This window comes from Lupinus angustifolius, chromosome LG02, assembly GCF_001865875.1.
Source record: "Lupinus angustifolius cultivar Tanjil chromosome LG02, LupAngTanjil_v1.0, whole genome shotgun sequence".
Taxonomy (NCBI): Eukaryota; Viridiplantae; Streptophyta; class Magnoliopsida; order Fabales; family Fabaceae; genus Lupinus; species Lupinus angustifolius.
In genome coordinates, this window is record NC_032010.1 from 21724884 (window position 1) to 21739378 (window position 14495).

A 14495-nucleotide genomic window follows, 5' to 3' on the forward strand; every position below is an offset into this window, starting at 1 on the left:
TTTTAAAATGTTAGTCAACTAGGAAGTTGCGGTCAACTGTGACATGTGCTGGTTTGACCGGTTCTTGAACCACACATGTGGTTCGAAGGATCGGTTACTAGTCCAGTTTTCCAACTTTCCGGTTTTAATAACACTGATATATGCATCCCTAAATAATGAGGGGGAAACAAAAAACAGGTTTAGGAGAGGGAAAAGGTTACGGGAACAAGCACTTTTGTACAAAAGACCAACAGGTGCAGGAAAATAGGGAAATAGGATATCATAACACTTAATCTTCTTTAGTGTAGTTCCTTAGCATCTATGAGTACTCTTAGCATTTATCTACTTTTTGGTACTCTCGTTTCTATGTAATCACCAATCTCTGGAAGAAAAAAAAAACCAGAGTTGAGAGGAGCTATCTTCATTTTTTGGGACAAATGCGTGTTGCTCTTAATTCTTTGTTTCTTACAAAACCGCTGTCCTCGAGTTGCACCTGCTGAAAGGTAGCAGGTCATAACTGTTTCCAATTATTGACCAATACTGTTAATGCTTTTACATATTCACCATCCTTCACTGGCACTCAAAGAGAAAGTGGAGGAAAGTCATCTTCATTCTTCAAACGATAAGCATCCCCTCCGATCCTGAATCTCAAACGATAGACATGGCCTTAAAGGAAAGGAAAACTAGAAGAACAAACTATATCATACAGTGGTTTAAGCTCATAAAGTTGCCAGCGATATAACATCACCAATGATCTGTGTAGCAAAGAGTCAGCATCAATGGAGAAATTATATTACCTTTTGTGATCAACTACAGTCAATGAGTTAGACCTCTTCTCTGCCACCGTTCCTATGTCAGGCGAACCACCAGAAGCAGAAATTCCAGAATCAAGATGATTGCTCACTTCTGTTCTTGGTGATCCATGAAGCTGAGGACTCGCAAAGCCAGACTCTGGTTTCTCAGATATGTGAGGAAAGCCATTGGCATGGCATGATCCCCACATGGAAGGCTGAAAGAAATAGGTTTCTGATGATCTTGCTTTAGCACTGTCAGGAGCAGGATATCCTTCTAGAGAAAGTTCAGAACTTCCTTCCACAGACAAATTCCACTCTTCTGGAGCTGGAGCAAAGCCATTGTTACTAATGTGTCTCTGCGGCTGCCAGCGAGGACCAGGTGCTTGGCTTCTTCCCCTTCCTGGCACTGGCTTACTATCCCTGTAGGGGCGGGAACTCTGCAAAATTATGAGCATAATAGCTAGATTATGACAGGAAATTTCACATTTATATATAAATAGTCCAGAAGTATATCGATACCATAGTAGGGAAGTATGCGCCTGTTCCTCGCAGTTTTCTCTTTTCTTCAGAACCAAAAGTGGCCATCGGTAGAGTAGGATGATTTACGAGGTAAATTTGCTGTCCAATAACACCATTTGAATTCATCTGAGAATGAAGGCTGTGATTAATCTGTATATGTTGACGAACAGTTTCCCATGGATTCCTATTTTGTATCTTTGGAGACCTGGGAGGACTAGGCACCAGAAGTGGAGAAATAGTATAACCATTGCACATCCGACCATATTGTAGGTTCTGGATGTTATTGTCAAAATCCCCAGCAAGGTCCAATAAGGATTTTGAAGCTTCAGTGCCCACAGGAACACTAGTTATGTATCTATCACTATGACAGAATATATTTTCTGAGATATTAGCAGCATTTTCCAAAATGTTTGAGTTAAAAGTTGGCATATTGTTTTCATCAAGTGATCTGAGAGAATTGCTCACCATAAAGTACTTCTCTTTCTCATCACCGATGACAGAATTTGCAGCTGTATCACTACAAGAAATCCTATTTTCAACTTTCCCGTTTGAACTGTTAGTGCTTGTGACACCCAAGACTCCAGATGTTGTAACATTGTTAGAATCTCCACTAAGTTTACAACTTGGAATTACATTTCCAACCAGAGATGAGTCAAGTGATAACCCTGCCAAAGACGAGACATCTTTGACCAAGTATCTTTCTCTTTCATTTCTACTTTCAAAATTACGCTGATTTCCATTTATCTGATCCTTTTTGGATCCAGTCGATAAACACAATAACATATTATCTTCAGAGCATACTCGGGTGTCTGATGAGCATGAAGAGTCAAAACTAAGATCCATACTAGGAGTTTGAATGTCATTCCCTTGAGTACCTTCATGTCCATCTGGAGTGTTTGCAAAGAACATATTAAGCTCATCTGCTATTCTATCTTCCTGTAACATAAGAATCCAACCAAGTTTACGGGCACCATACTTAAAAGCACTGCGTATTCGGTAGAAGTTACCTGAAAGAAACAAACAAATGTCATCAATATAATGTGACATTAGGGAAAAAAATGAACAGATCATTAAACACAAACAGAAACAAAACTAGAGGTGAATATCAACTTCTAACAGATGCTAATTTGCCATCGCAGATCTTAAATGCTCTGAAGTTTTACTCAGTTATCATTTCCTCTAACAACTAAAGTACATCAACAATAACCGTACTGGTGACTTGTCAGGAGAATTGTCTACCACTACAATTTCAGTCCTGGATACCTACGAATAAGTCATAGCAGGAAGTCCGGTCAACATTAATACAGGGGGAAGAAAAAAATTAGAATGTCTGCAACTGGTACTTTGATCTTTGAGATAGCCTTTCATAATTCATATTAAAGATTAGTGGCAATATGAGCATCAAGCCATCAAGTCATTCCAAGGACGAATCGGTCACAAAATGAACAAAGATTCGGTATCAAGAGGTGAATCAGTAAAATTATGCCCTAAACATGTCAACTAAGATCAAACAGAACATCTTCATAATACATGATAACATGCTACAACTAGGAAAAGAATATCATCATAACCTAGCTGGCTTAGCTGCATAACTTTAAACACAATTCAATAGTCATTCAGACCAACAGGATAACACTTATACCTCTATTGACACTGCGACCAAGGTTGTTGTTCTCCTTTAACGGATCAACGATGTTGAGATGCTTCTGGGGAAATGCACGCAAGTTCGAATCAACTCCCCTTGAAGGTACTGAGAATGAATCCACACAGCTTCTAATGAATTCTTCCGTCAGCAGAGTATTTCCCCCATTTTCTAACACTTCAGCTTCATATAACAACAAAGAGAGAATCAGAATACAACCGTGAAGCTACTTGATGATACTAAAACTAAACAAGTAAATATATAAATTGCATACCTACTATATCAGGGAGAGAAGATTTGCCAACTGGGCCTTTCAAACTAACACAATAATTGTCCCAATCAAATTTGCTGAAATAGTCCAAAAATCTGAAGAGAACCTAGAACAAAGGGTAAGAGTGCATAAATTCCTTAATAAAATAATGCATCACCAGCATCATGTGATGCAGAATTTATTTGATGGAGAACTTACTGCAAGTGGGCCATCTAAGGATACATGATGAAAATGATGGAAGATATATAAAACCAGTGTTTCTAAAGCATATGTTGAAATCAGGCCATGGTGGGCACCCAGTATCCGACTCTCATAATAGCACCAAGCTTTTATCAGGATAACGCTACGTTTGAAGAGGTGACCCTTGCCAACAAGTCGATCAACCTACAAATAAAATCAGTACTCAGTTATCGCCAAATAAAATGGACATGGCAAAATATAAAAAATAAAGGAAGATTCAAACTATGTCAATGCACAATAATTCCAATGTACCATTAGGAGATGAACAAAGGTGATGTGATACATAATGCTTGTTTTACAATTCATGAGACATAAAATAAACAAACTAAAAGAAGAAAATATTAAAAAAATGGATCACCATACTGCCTGAAATGTTAGAGAAAATGGAGAGGAGAACATATGACAAATGTTATGTTAGAAGAATGATTGGTGGTCTTAGGAGGTCACTATTAATAATACCTTCTCAAGAAAACATAACGTACTGAGTCCTCCTAACTGATTGAAAGAGATGTCTACAACAATATTCTGTACAATGCATTTGACAAGCTTAACCTGCGAAAAATAACCAAAGCATTTTGGAACAAAGAAATATGAACACAAAGAATCAACAAAAGAAAATCACTACACAAATGATGCACCGAAAACAAATATTTTAGCCTCTATAGTAAATAAGATATTTCAACATTTAGAGACATAAGGAATGTAAAAGTTAAGTACTAATAACTAAACAGATAATGTTTGCCAAATCAGCCTAGCACACTAGTTTAGCAAAATCTAAACTGCAACAATTCCAGTGTCCACATATGACAGGATGCAAAACATATACATTTGAGATTTAAGCCCACATATAATGTTTTCCAATAAAAACTTTCTAAGTCCCTTAACCAGTGTCTTCATGGAATTAGTTAGCAAGACTCTTGAAATAAAATGAAGTATGGATTCAAAATTTTCAGGCTCATAACAACTCTTGAACTCTAAGCTATATTCAACTTTTGATGATCCATTAATGAAGAGGGTGGAAAGAACCTCTGCATCGATGAATCGAACATCCTTTACTTCATACTCAGCAACTTCATTGGCTTCTTCTCCCCTCAGAACAGCATGAACATCAGAGACTAAGCCATCCTCAATGTTCTGATAACTGAGTGCAGTTAAATCAATATCTCCATCCGGAAGATATGTTTTTAAGGGAACCGACCCATATGGAAAAACCTGTAACAAAGAAAACTTAACATCAGTGTTACTTATACTGCATTACCTCCTTTAAAGAATCCTATTATCACTACATATTACCAAGATAGTTTACACATCAAATGAGTGGTGAGCACATCAATAAGCAGCATTAAATTGGAAAGGCAAATCCAAGGAAACAGTAAAGGCACGAAGCACTACACTTACTGAAAAAATATATTAGGATCATTAAAAATATTTTAAAAACTGGAAATACAAAAATGATGAAGTCATTGTACTAATAATCACCAAGGTGAGGATCCAGAGAGGTGATTGAAATTAGCTCCTCTTGATAGTTAGTTATCATTACATTTACTGACTTACGGCTTACGGCTTACCTTCCTTCGAAGAGGGGTGATTGAAATTACATTGACTTTTCTTTCACATTTACTTGACCTAATTACTGATTTCAAGCAATGAAACACTAGAATCTGTGAAATATCACATTTTCTACCTTACGGACAAAGGCAGAAGTGTTCATTCCATCACCACTAGACAAGAACATCCCCACACATTCCTAATAGTAACATATGCAACCTTACCAGCGGTTTCCTAAATTCAAATGCAACATTTTACTGTGAAGACAAAGCACTATGAATATAACACATCTAACTTCAAATTCATGTCCAAAATCACAAGCAGAACACATAAATTGCTCATGCAAGCTAACAGAATCATCAAAAAACAAGCATAAACAGCTCAAACCAGCAACAAAATAATCAAACCTCTATAAACATGCTGAAATTTTCAAAGCAACATTAAATTAAAAATCAACACAAACCAAACAAAAGTAACAACGATGATAATAACCAAAAAAACCACCTCACACCGAGCACCGTATCGAATCAACCTCTGTACGTAATCAACAACCTCCCGTCTCCTCCGGTCAGCGGCGAGGGTTGGTTGTATCCGGCAGAGAATCTGTCGTGTCGCGTTCTCCGCCACCGACCAAACACCTGGAGTAACAGATGACGGATTCAGGTGCGAAGATGGTAGCGGCGGCGATGGAGGAGACGAGGCGCAAGGGCGATCCTCGCCGAAAACGACGCCGTTAAGATGAAGATCGCCCATGATGAAAGGAAAACGGTAATTCTGAGAAGTTGGAACCTGAAAAATGGTGTGGGCCCAGATACGAATCTGGGTTACCCGATAACCCGAATAGAAAAGGAGATAATAGAAGTGTTTGTGTTTGTGAGTAGAATCTAGAAGAAGTAGGGAATGTGAAAAAGGTGTGGATTTATATTTGAAGGTTTGGGAATGTAAAATGAGGAGAGAAAGGAAAAGAGGGTAATCTGGAAAATATGGGAAGAAGAAAAAAAGGGAAAGAGAAAATAGGAACTAGGGCTCTTCCTTTTCTTTCTTACTTCCACATACTTGAACCGAGTCAAAAACAGTGGCTATTATAAATATTTTTTATGATTTTATCCATTTAAATTTTAATGCAATAAAATTAATGGTTCAATTTTTTTGGTCTTGGTATTAATTTATTTTTGTACTACTAATAATATTTTTTTATCTTTTCAGGTGAGGAACTAATCATTTTTAAAATATATAATTGTTTTTCTTATCAAATGTTGGTTTCATAAATCGAATTATTAATATTTTGATCATTCTATGAATCTAGCATAATGTTACAAGTTGCACGACTAGACCAAAAATATTACCATTAACTTGTTTTCCCCAAAAATATTTGCTTTATTAATTATTATTACTATAATAAATCACAAAATTAGGTAGGCATACTTCTTTTAGTTAATACTTAATAGGTCAACAATCATGTTATCCAAAAACTATATTAGATTAATGAATTCGAATGGAATGAAAAAAAAAATCACCATTCTCTCCAATAAATATTTTTTATTTGCATTATCTAAAATTAGGGATAGCAAAAAAACTCGTACCCATGAGTAAAACCCGTACGGGCATGGGTACATGTCACAAACAGATATCCGCGGTTTTACAAAAGAATTTTTAAAAATACTCATAGTACATAAGATGGATATGGGTATTATAGTACTTGTGTATGCGGGTACCCGTTATTTATATTATTGATATATTATATTTAATTAAAATAAAAAATATATTATCCTAACATTCATTACACTATGTACGTCTTTTCCTTATTCTTTGTTTATATTTTTTTACTTTGCTTATAATTATTATTACATGTGTAGAAACACACATGTTTTACAAAGAAAATATATACTTTTTGTTAAGAAAATGTAAACAACAAATCACACACATAGAAAACACCATAAATATAGAATTTTATGAGTATTAAGAGTGTATTAGAAATGTAATTTAAGGATCTTCTCTATTGCATCTCCCCAGAGTCATTTACACTACCAAAGTTCCAATGCATGTTAATTAAGCTCTTTGTATGTTTGTCAATAACATTCATATTGGTGTTTTGTAGTAACAAATGTACTAATTTTATTTTGCAGTAAATACACAAAACTGACATACAATTGTATATGAATTCAATCTCAATAATAAAATCAAGAACAGTTTGTAAATAGACTATTTATTTTTAAATTTTCAAAGAGTACTCCAATATTCATAAATGTATCAGAATGTGTTTTAATCTATCCAAAAATAATATACTGTTTATCGAGAAAGATGTTCAAATGAAACTTAATTCGATCTTTATTTTTTATCGTCAGCTGCTTAATAAGCACATATGTTTATGGAGTATAGCTCAAAATAAATTGATCAGTTCGTGATAAAAGATATTAACAATTCTCCAAAGTTAATCTAATCAACCCCAATATTTTAACTTTAACAATAATATCTTACATGAGATCCTAGAGAATTATCACTTCACTTAAATTCACGTGAGACACACAAGCTTACAATTTTATTTGCATGTCTCATGTCATTAATTTTATATCATATTAATTTTTCTTCAAAATCATACATTAATCTAATTGATTGAATAATAAGTTCCATTATAATTGATTAGGAATTATTATTGATATAATTACTTATAGGAAAAAATAAAAAATCTAAAAAACTGTTAACACTGTTGTTTGACTTATATTTCATTAATTATATTATTGATTGTCATTTATAATATATCAAAACCACTCGTTGCCAAATTTGTTTATATAATAACATTATTGTTTAAATATATGTTTATTTCGAATAATAAAATTAATAAATTGTTTTAACGGTCGAGCCGCCAAATCAAAATGGAATGGAAATTATTACGTCTAAAATATTTCTTTATTGACCAATACATTGGCACTAGAAATCTATCCAATTACATAATTTATATTAAAAAAAATAGATCAGATTTTCAAATTACCAAAATATTAAAACATGTCTACATTTAAATTTCAGATGCTAAGATAAGATGTAGAAAAAACACATCAAATTAAGATATACATCAAAATTGAAAATCCATCTAATTAGGATATATTCAGATCAAATTTCCATATTAGCACGGAATTTAAATATGCTAAATTTATAATCCACATTTTTTTTTGCAAATCAGGAAAGATTAATATAATGATATGCTAAAATTTATTATTTTTAATATTAAATATGTCAAATAAATTACACTTTTTATAGAATTGGTGAAGATATTCAAGATTTGTGGTAACCCTCTTTGATGACCAAGTCAAAAAACAAAATCACTTAAGCTTAGATGAGGAAAGTCCCTTCCAACTTCCAACTTCCAACAATAATCAGACATATCATGAAAGTAGCATAACATAGAACGCTTGTAGACAAATATATGAAATGTAAATTTTCAGCCACTAGAGGTTTTGAAGTGCAAATTATCCGCACCAAGATGTAAAACAAGCACCAAAAAGTAAGAAACTTTGAAGGGATGTACATCCTCCCCGCATTGAATGAATATTGTGATACATGACAAAAAAATATATTTAACAACTATAATTTTAAGTTACTTTTAAATAAAAGAAATTAAAATTAAAAATATTATTTCTCATCTTTTAATACTAAACTCTTCAATACTTAGAAGAATATCAAGTCACCTTAAAGATTAAAGTACCATCAAAGATGGAGAGATACAGAAAATGTAATGATATAAGAATGGTTTGAGATGCTCAAAGTCAAAGACAAGATAAATCACATTATAATTAAGGCCCTTTTGGGAAACTGAAGTCAATTGCCCACCAAATGTCTACAATTTATTATACAAATCAAAATTTAATTAATTTCAAAGATAAGTTCTTTTTTCAAATACATTAAAAATGAGTTAATTTGATTGTCCTCCTTACATTGTTTTCCATAAATTCCTATGTAATCATCTGTGAAATTGTATGCAATTGGACTCCTTTCCCTGAAAAGAAAAACTAACTATAAAAATATATATCCTGGATCACTCCATTGTTCACTTTTGAATTCAGAGAATCCATTTCAGGGAAGCTCCAATCAAAAATTGATAATTACAAGATCAACCGTATTGACAAACAAGACCAATAGAGTAAGGATCCTCTGTATTACTAAAAAGACAAGTGTCACTCAATAATAAACAAAACACAACATATAATAATATTTTTATCATTTTATTTATCATAAAATTATATTTTTGCCATTAAAAACATTAGGAAAAACAAATATTAATGGAGGGGATACTTATTCCCGGATAGAAAACAGGTTAAGGAGTATTGACTAATTTAAGAACTTGTCGACAAAATTTACAAATGGGACAGCTGTTATCAGTGAAATGAAATGCAAATAATGCAAGGCAAGGTGTTTAGAAGCTTCAATAGTGCTACAGCACTAAGAAGCCCACAAAATGATGAATGATTCAATCCTTCAGTTTCATGCAGGTTAAACAAAGTACAGTCATAAGTGCTCAAATACATAGATACTGATTTTGAATGATTAGTGCCCCCACCATTGGAGTTATTAAAATCAGGAACAAACTAAGACATGCTAACTATTCATAAAGGTCTAATCAAATAAAAAATTGAATGCAAAAGATCTACAAACTCCTCGATCATACAACTGAATAAAACTAAAATTTGGTAATTACTAATTAGACATCATAGAAGAACCATAGTCTATCTTTAGTTGGAGTATCAATGAAGTGAAACACAACAAAAAATCACACATTTTACATGCTATCAGGTAAATGATGATACAAATGACAAGAGGGGGCCAATGTGCATCCTAACATACAATGAGAATGACCTTTCATCCTCAATATTCTAGCTCCCAGAAACACCAAACGCCATGCTGAAACATGATTGCATGAACTTCATGACAAAACCCCATGAGTGCTTCCCCTTTTTGGGGAGCATCTCTAAGAATAAATAATTAAGAATTAATCCATAATCTGAATGGAATGTTTAAGGAAATAAGTACCTTCACTAGTTGACTAGATGTCAACACAATAAACAATGAATGCCATGTTTAAGTCAGCAAGGTCAAGCAATTTGTGTCAAATTCAAAATGTACTGCTACTCTCACTTGCAGAGAGTGAGGGGCCTTCAGACTTCACGAGAGCTGATCCTTTGCTACTAATGTCAAGTCCTTGAAAACAACCAAGCTGGTCATTTTGCATTATTTCTGAGAGCGAATGAGAATTTATTTGTTGCAGTTGATGAGTTGGCCTGCCAGATGGGACATGACCAAATGGTAGCAACTGCATGTTTTGCTGACCAGAAGGACCTGATTGTGGTGGGATTGGAAAGAAAGTTGATCCTGTAAATGGCATCTGGTGTATTCCAAGATTGAAAGAGTTGGTAGGGCTCATCATCTCCCCAGTAGCAACTTTAAGCCTCTCAACTTCCTTCTTCAGTGCTTCGTTAAGAGCTACATCAGATCAGAGACAAATTCCAACATGATTAATATAGAGTTGAATAAATCATTCCACAAAATGAAAAAGTACATATTTTAATGTATGCTAAGAAAGTGATCGACTAGATAATGAAAGTTACCATCACGAAGATGTGCTTGTTGCTCCATGGCTTGCAGACGGACCTTAAGCTCTGTATTTTCAGTACTCAAACCTGTCGTGTCCCTCTGCAATATAACCAAGATATTAAGTAGTATTCCTATTCAGCAATGAGAGTTTGTGTATGGCAGTATAGGTAGAAACCAAGTCAACCAACGGTGAAACCTCACAAACAAAACACCAATACACCATTATGGGTACTAAGAATCATCAATGTAAAAAAAGGTAGCCCAGTGCACGAGGCACCCACTAGGTGCTTTGGGGACAGTAGATATACACAGAGAGGTTATTTCTAGGATTTGAACCCGTGACCTCATGGTCACTAAGCAATAGTCTTACTGTTGTGCCAAACTCACCCTCCACTAAGAATCATCAATGCCATGTCATAAGATTCTACTACCAAGCTATTATATGGTCACTAACGATTTGGAAATTCTATTTGTATTATATTTAGAAACCCCTTTTCTTTATATAGAAATCTAAATTCTTAGTGACCATATACAAATAGATGTATAATATTTTGTAATTACAAATAATAGAAACAAAGATAATTCATTGTTCAAGTAAAAAAAATTGCAGATAATAAAAAAGATCATAAAACTATTTCATGAGGCTAATGGCATTAACATAAGGATATAGTAAAATTTATTGCACTAAACTAAACCAGAAAATCCAATAGAAAAACAGAGGCTACTGGTGTACAATAGTGCTTTTAGTTTTAGATCTACATGGTCACACAAACCTGGTACAGCGTCAGTTGAGCAGAAAGTGTTGTGGCTTCAGTCTGAAGGGTCTGAACTTTGCGCTCAAGTTCCTGTATATAGCGAGCTTTTCTCTCTTTCGAACGAGCAGCAGATTGTCGATTTGCAAGTATCCTACATGTAACAACACAATGTCAATAATAAGTAAAACAATTCCTCAGCAATTACTAAAACACAGCAATCAAAAATTAAAGAAAGTACAGAGCAGTTTCCCTTGAAAAATTATCTCTATGTAAACTCTTCCAAACGCCCTTCAACTCATTATTGAGGATTATGTACACATAATATCAAACCATAATTCACCCATCGAGTATAACCAAAATTAAACTAGTAAAAGAAATTCAAATTCAAACTTTAAAAGCAAGTAAAAACATCAATCAAAACCTAATGAACTGAGTATTCAAAATGAAAATTCAAAACCTAATGAACTGAGTATTCAAAATGAAAATTCAAAACCTCTTGGCGCGTTTGGGATCAATTGTCCAAAGCTCAGCTAACTTATCAGGAGGCATAGCTTTCTTCGCATCCATAATCTCATCAAACGATGATGTAGAACCATCCACTGAACTACTGTGCCTATGCCTCGGCCTCACGTTAGGGTTCTTCTCCGGCGGTTCACCATTGCCGCCCGACGCGATCGAACCTCGGAGCTTGTCAACGTCAATGTACGTGGAAAACAGATCATCCTCCGATCCGATCTCATCGAATGTCGCCGTCGATGACCCGCCGTTGAACGGATCGGACGGCGACAGGTCCATCATGTCGTCCGGTAACCGGAAACTGACCTCCGAATGGGATCTCCGGTGGAGCGATGCTCCATTTCCGCCGGATCGGATGAAAAATGAAGACGATGATGAGTTTGCCGCTGTCGTGGACGGCGGAGGCGGCGGAAGTAGTGAAGCAGCATTGGCATTGTGAGGATTGGGATTGGAATTAGGGTTTGAAAACGGATCTTGCATCTGTTCCCAAATGCAACACAACACAAATGCAAGTTCTCTTTATTTCTTCCTCTACATCTAACGAATCTTGAAACGAAAACAATGTTCAATAATTTAAAAGAAATAGCGTTTGATTTTTTATTTTATTTTTTTAAAGTTCCTTGTGAGTTGTGATCCCAACTTAGTGGAGACGAATGAATACGAAGCAGTGGAATAAAATAAGATAAGTATTATTATAGTATATTGTTGGGGACTCTTAAATATTTTCGGGTAGAGTTTATTTATTTGTTCATTTAATACATCATTTATAATATTTATATATTGTTATTGCATTAGTTAATATTATATTTTTTATTTATGAGTTAATAATAATAAAATTTAAATGATAAATTATATAGTAATAATACATAAATATCTTACATTATTTATGTATACATCTTTTTTTTCACGAACATAGATGATAAAATAAATAATATCCAGCTCACCCGCATAGTCATCAATGCTTCGTGGCAGGCATGGGCAAAATGTTTTTAATGTACTTATTCAAATTTATACAATATGTCAATGTTTTTGAAGGGAGGATGCTGTTTTCTCACTTTTATACCACTACATATATTATCATTTTAATTGGTATATAAAATATTTAATTTAAATTTGTAATTATGAAATACTTTTTAGTCAATTATATATTTTATCTTTAATCTTTAATTGAATGATACAAAGAAGTGAGATAGCAGCTATGTAGTCATTTTTTAATCTTCTATCTTCAATTTCTTTCTTTAGTTTTATACATTTTTTTTAATTATCTATCAATATCAATGTGCAGGGCCATTATCTCGTTTTAAAACATGGGCTGTGAAAATCTATCAAAAAGTGGTAAATGGGCATGTCAGACAGCCCAATTTGTTATCATTATGCATTAAAATGATATAAACTTCAAAAGAAAAAGAGGTAATTAAGAAAGTGGATCTTTCCTTAAATTTATGAGTCAAATTGAATTTTAGCATTGGTTTAAAACTTTAAATGACGATTATCCAAAACAATTAGAAATTCCATTATTAAGAGTTGAGAGGAAATATAATGCATTCATAACAAATATACATTTTGAAGCATAGAAGATATTAATCATAGGAAGCATATAATAACATTTTTAGATTATTTTAATCAAGATAATTTTGATCAAGAATTCCAAGTTCTCTTTGAAGAACATAGAAGGCATCTCGTGAAAAAGGTTTGGTGAAAATATCAGTCAATTGCTTAGATGTTTCAACAAATTCAATTACACAATCGCCTTTTTATATATGGTCACGAAAGAAATGATGTCTAATTTCAATATGTTTGGTTCTAGAATGCAAAACGGGATTCTTGAATATGTTTATGGAACTTGTATTATCACATTTTATAGGAATATTTTCTAGATTAAGTCCAAAGTCCTTAAGTTGATGCTTCATCCAAAGGATTTGAGCGCAACACATATCGGCAGCAATGTATTCCGCTTCGGCGATGGACAAAGCAACACATGCTTACTTTTTACTGTGCCATGCGACTAAGGAACTACCAAGTAAATGACAAGTCTCACTAGTGCTTTTCCGATCCAACTTACATCCCGCAAAATTGGAATCAGATTACCCTACCAAGGATAATGAGGCATCCCTAGGATACCATAATCCCATATTAGTTGTTCCTTTTAAATATCTCACAATTCGTTTTACAATAGTTTAATGTGAATCTTTAGGCAAAGCTTGAAATCTAGCACACATACAAACACTAAACATAATATCGGGGCGACTCACAGTTAAATACAATAATGAGCCAATAATCCCACGATATTTGGTTACCTTGATTGTGTTTCCCTTTTCATCTTTATCTAGATAGCATGCGGACGCTAGTGGTGTTAAAGCTTCTTTACATTTTTTCATATCGAACTTCTTCAATGACTCTTTGCAATATTTCGATTGATGAATGAAGATATCGCTTTCCATTTGTTTGATTTGAAGTCCAAGAAAGAAGGTCAACTCACCCATCATCGACATGTCAAATTCACCTTGCATCAACTCAGAAAATTCTTTGCATAGAATGTCATTAGTAGATCCGAAGATATATCATCAACATATATTTGAACTAAAAGCACATGATTATCTAATCTACGAATAAAGAGGATAGTATCAACCATGCCCCTTACCGACCCT

At 33.9% G+C, this 14495-nt stretch overlaps 2 protein-coding genes across 2 annotated transcripts; both read right to left on the reverse strand.

Annotated features, from left to right (window-relative positions):
- LOC109339354 lies at positions 123 to 5980 on the reverse strand. The gene is made up of 9 exons (XM_019576777.1): positions 5498 to 5980; positions 4472 to 4657; positions 3905 to 3997; positions 3404 to 3589; positions 3209 to 3311; positions 2935 to 3117; positions 1293 to 2299; positions 777 to 1210; positions 123 to 620 (listed from the first exon to the last, which is right to left on the reverse strand). Exons 1-9 carry the CDS (start codon positions 5744 to 5746, stop codon positions 560 to 562), a joined length of 2502 nt encoding a protein of 833 aa, XP_019432322.1. The 5' UTR covers positions 5747 to 5980; the 3' UTR covers positions 123 to 559.
- Positions 9563 to 12507, reverse strand: LOC109339363 (transcription factor RF2b-like). The gene is made up of 4 exons (XM_019576787.1): positions 11825 to 12507; positions 11350 to 11482; positions 10591 to 10675; positions 9563 to 10465 (listed from the first exon to the last, which is right to left on the reverse strand). Exons 1-4 carry the CDS (start codon positions 12325 to 12327, stop codon positions 10098 to 10100), a joined length of 1089 nt encoding a protein of 362 aa, XP_019432332.1. The 5' UTR covers positions 12328 to 12507; the 3' UTR covers positions 9563 to 10097.

Coding starts and splice junctions, on each gene's coding strand:
- LOC109339354 (XM_019576777.1), bottom strand. CDS start 5,746: ATGGGCGATCTTCATCTTAACGGCGTCGTTTTCGGCGAGGATCGCCCT. Junction 4,658..5,497: donor GATACGGTGCTCGGTGTGAG/GTGGTTTTTTTG, acceptor TCTTTGTTACAG/GTTTTTCCATATGGGTCGGT. Junction 3,118..3,208: donor TTCTCTCCCTGATATAGTAG/GTATGCAATTTA, acceptor TGTTATATGAAG/CTGAAGTGTTAGAAAATGGG.
- LOC109339363 (XM_019576787.1), bottom strand. CDS start 12,327: ATGCAAGATCCGTTTTCAAACCCTAATTCCAATCCCAATCCTCACAAT. Junction 11,483..11,824: donor GATCCCAAACGCGCCAAGAG/GTTTTGAATTTT, acceptor TGTTACATGTAG/GATACTTGCAAATCGACAAT. Junction 10,676..11,349: donor CTCAACTGACGCTGTACCAG/GTTTGTGTGACC, acceptor GTTATATTGCAG/AGGGACACGACAGGTTTGAG.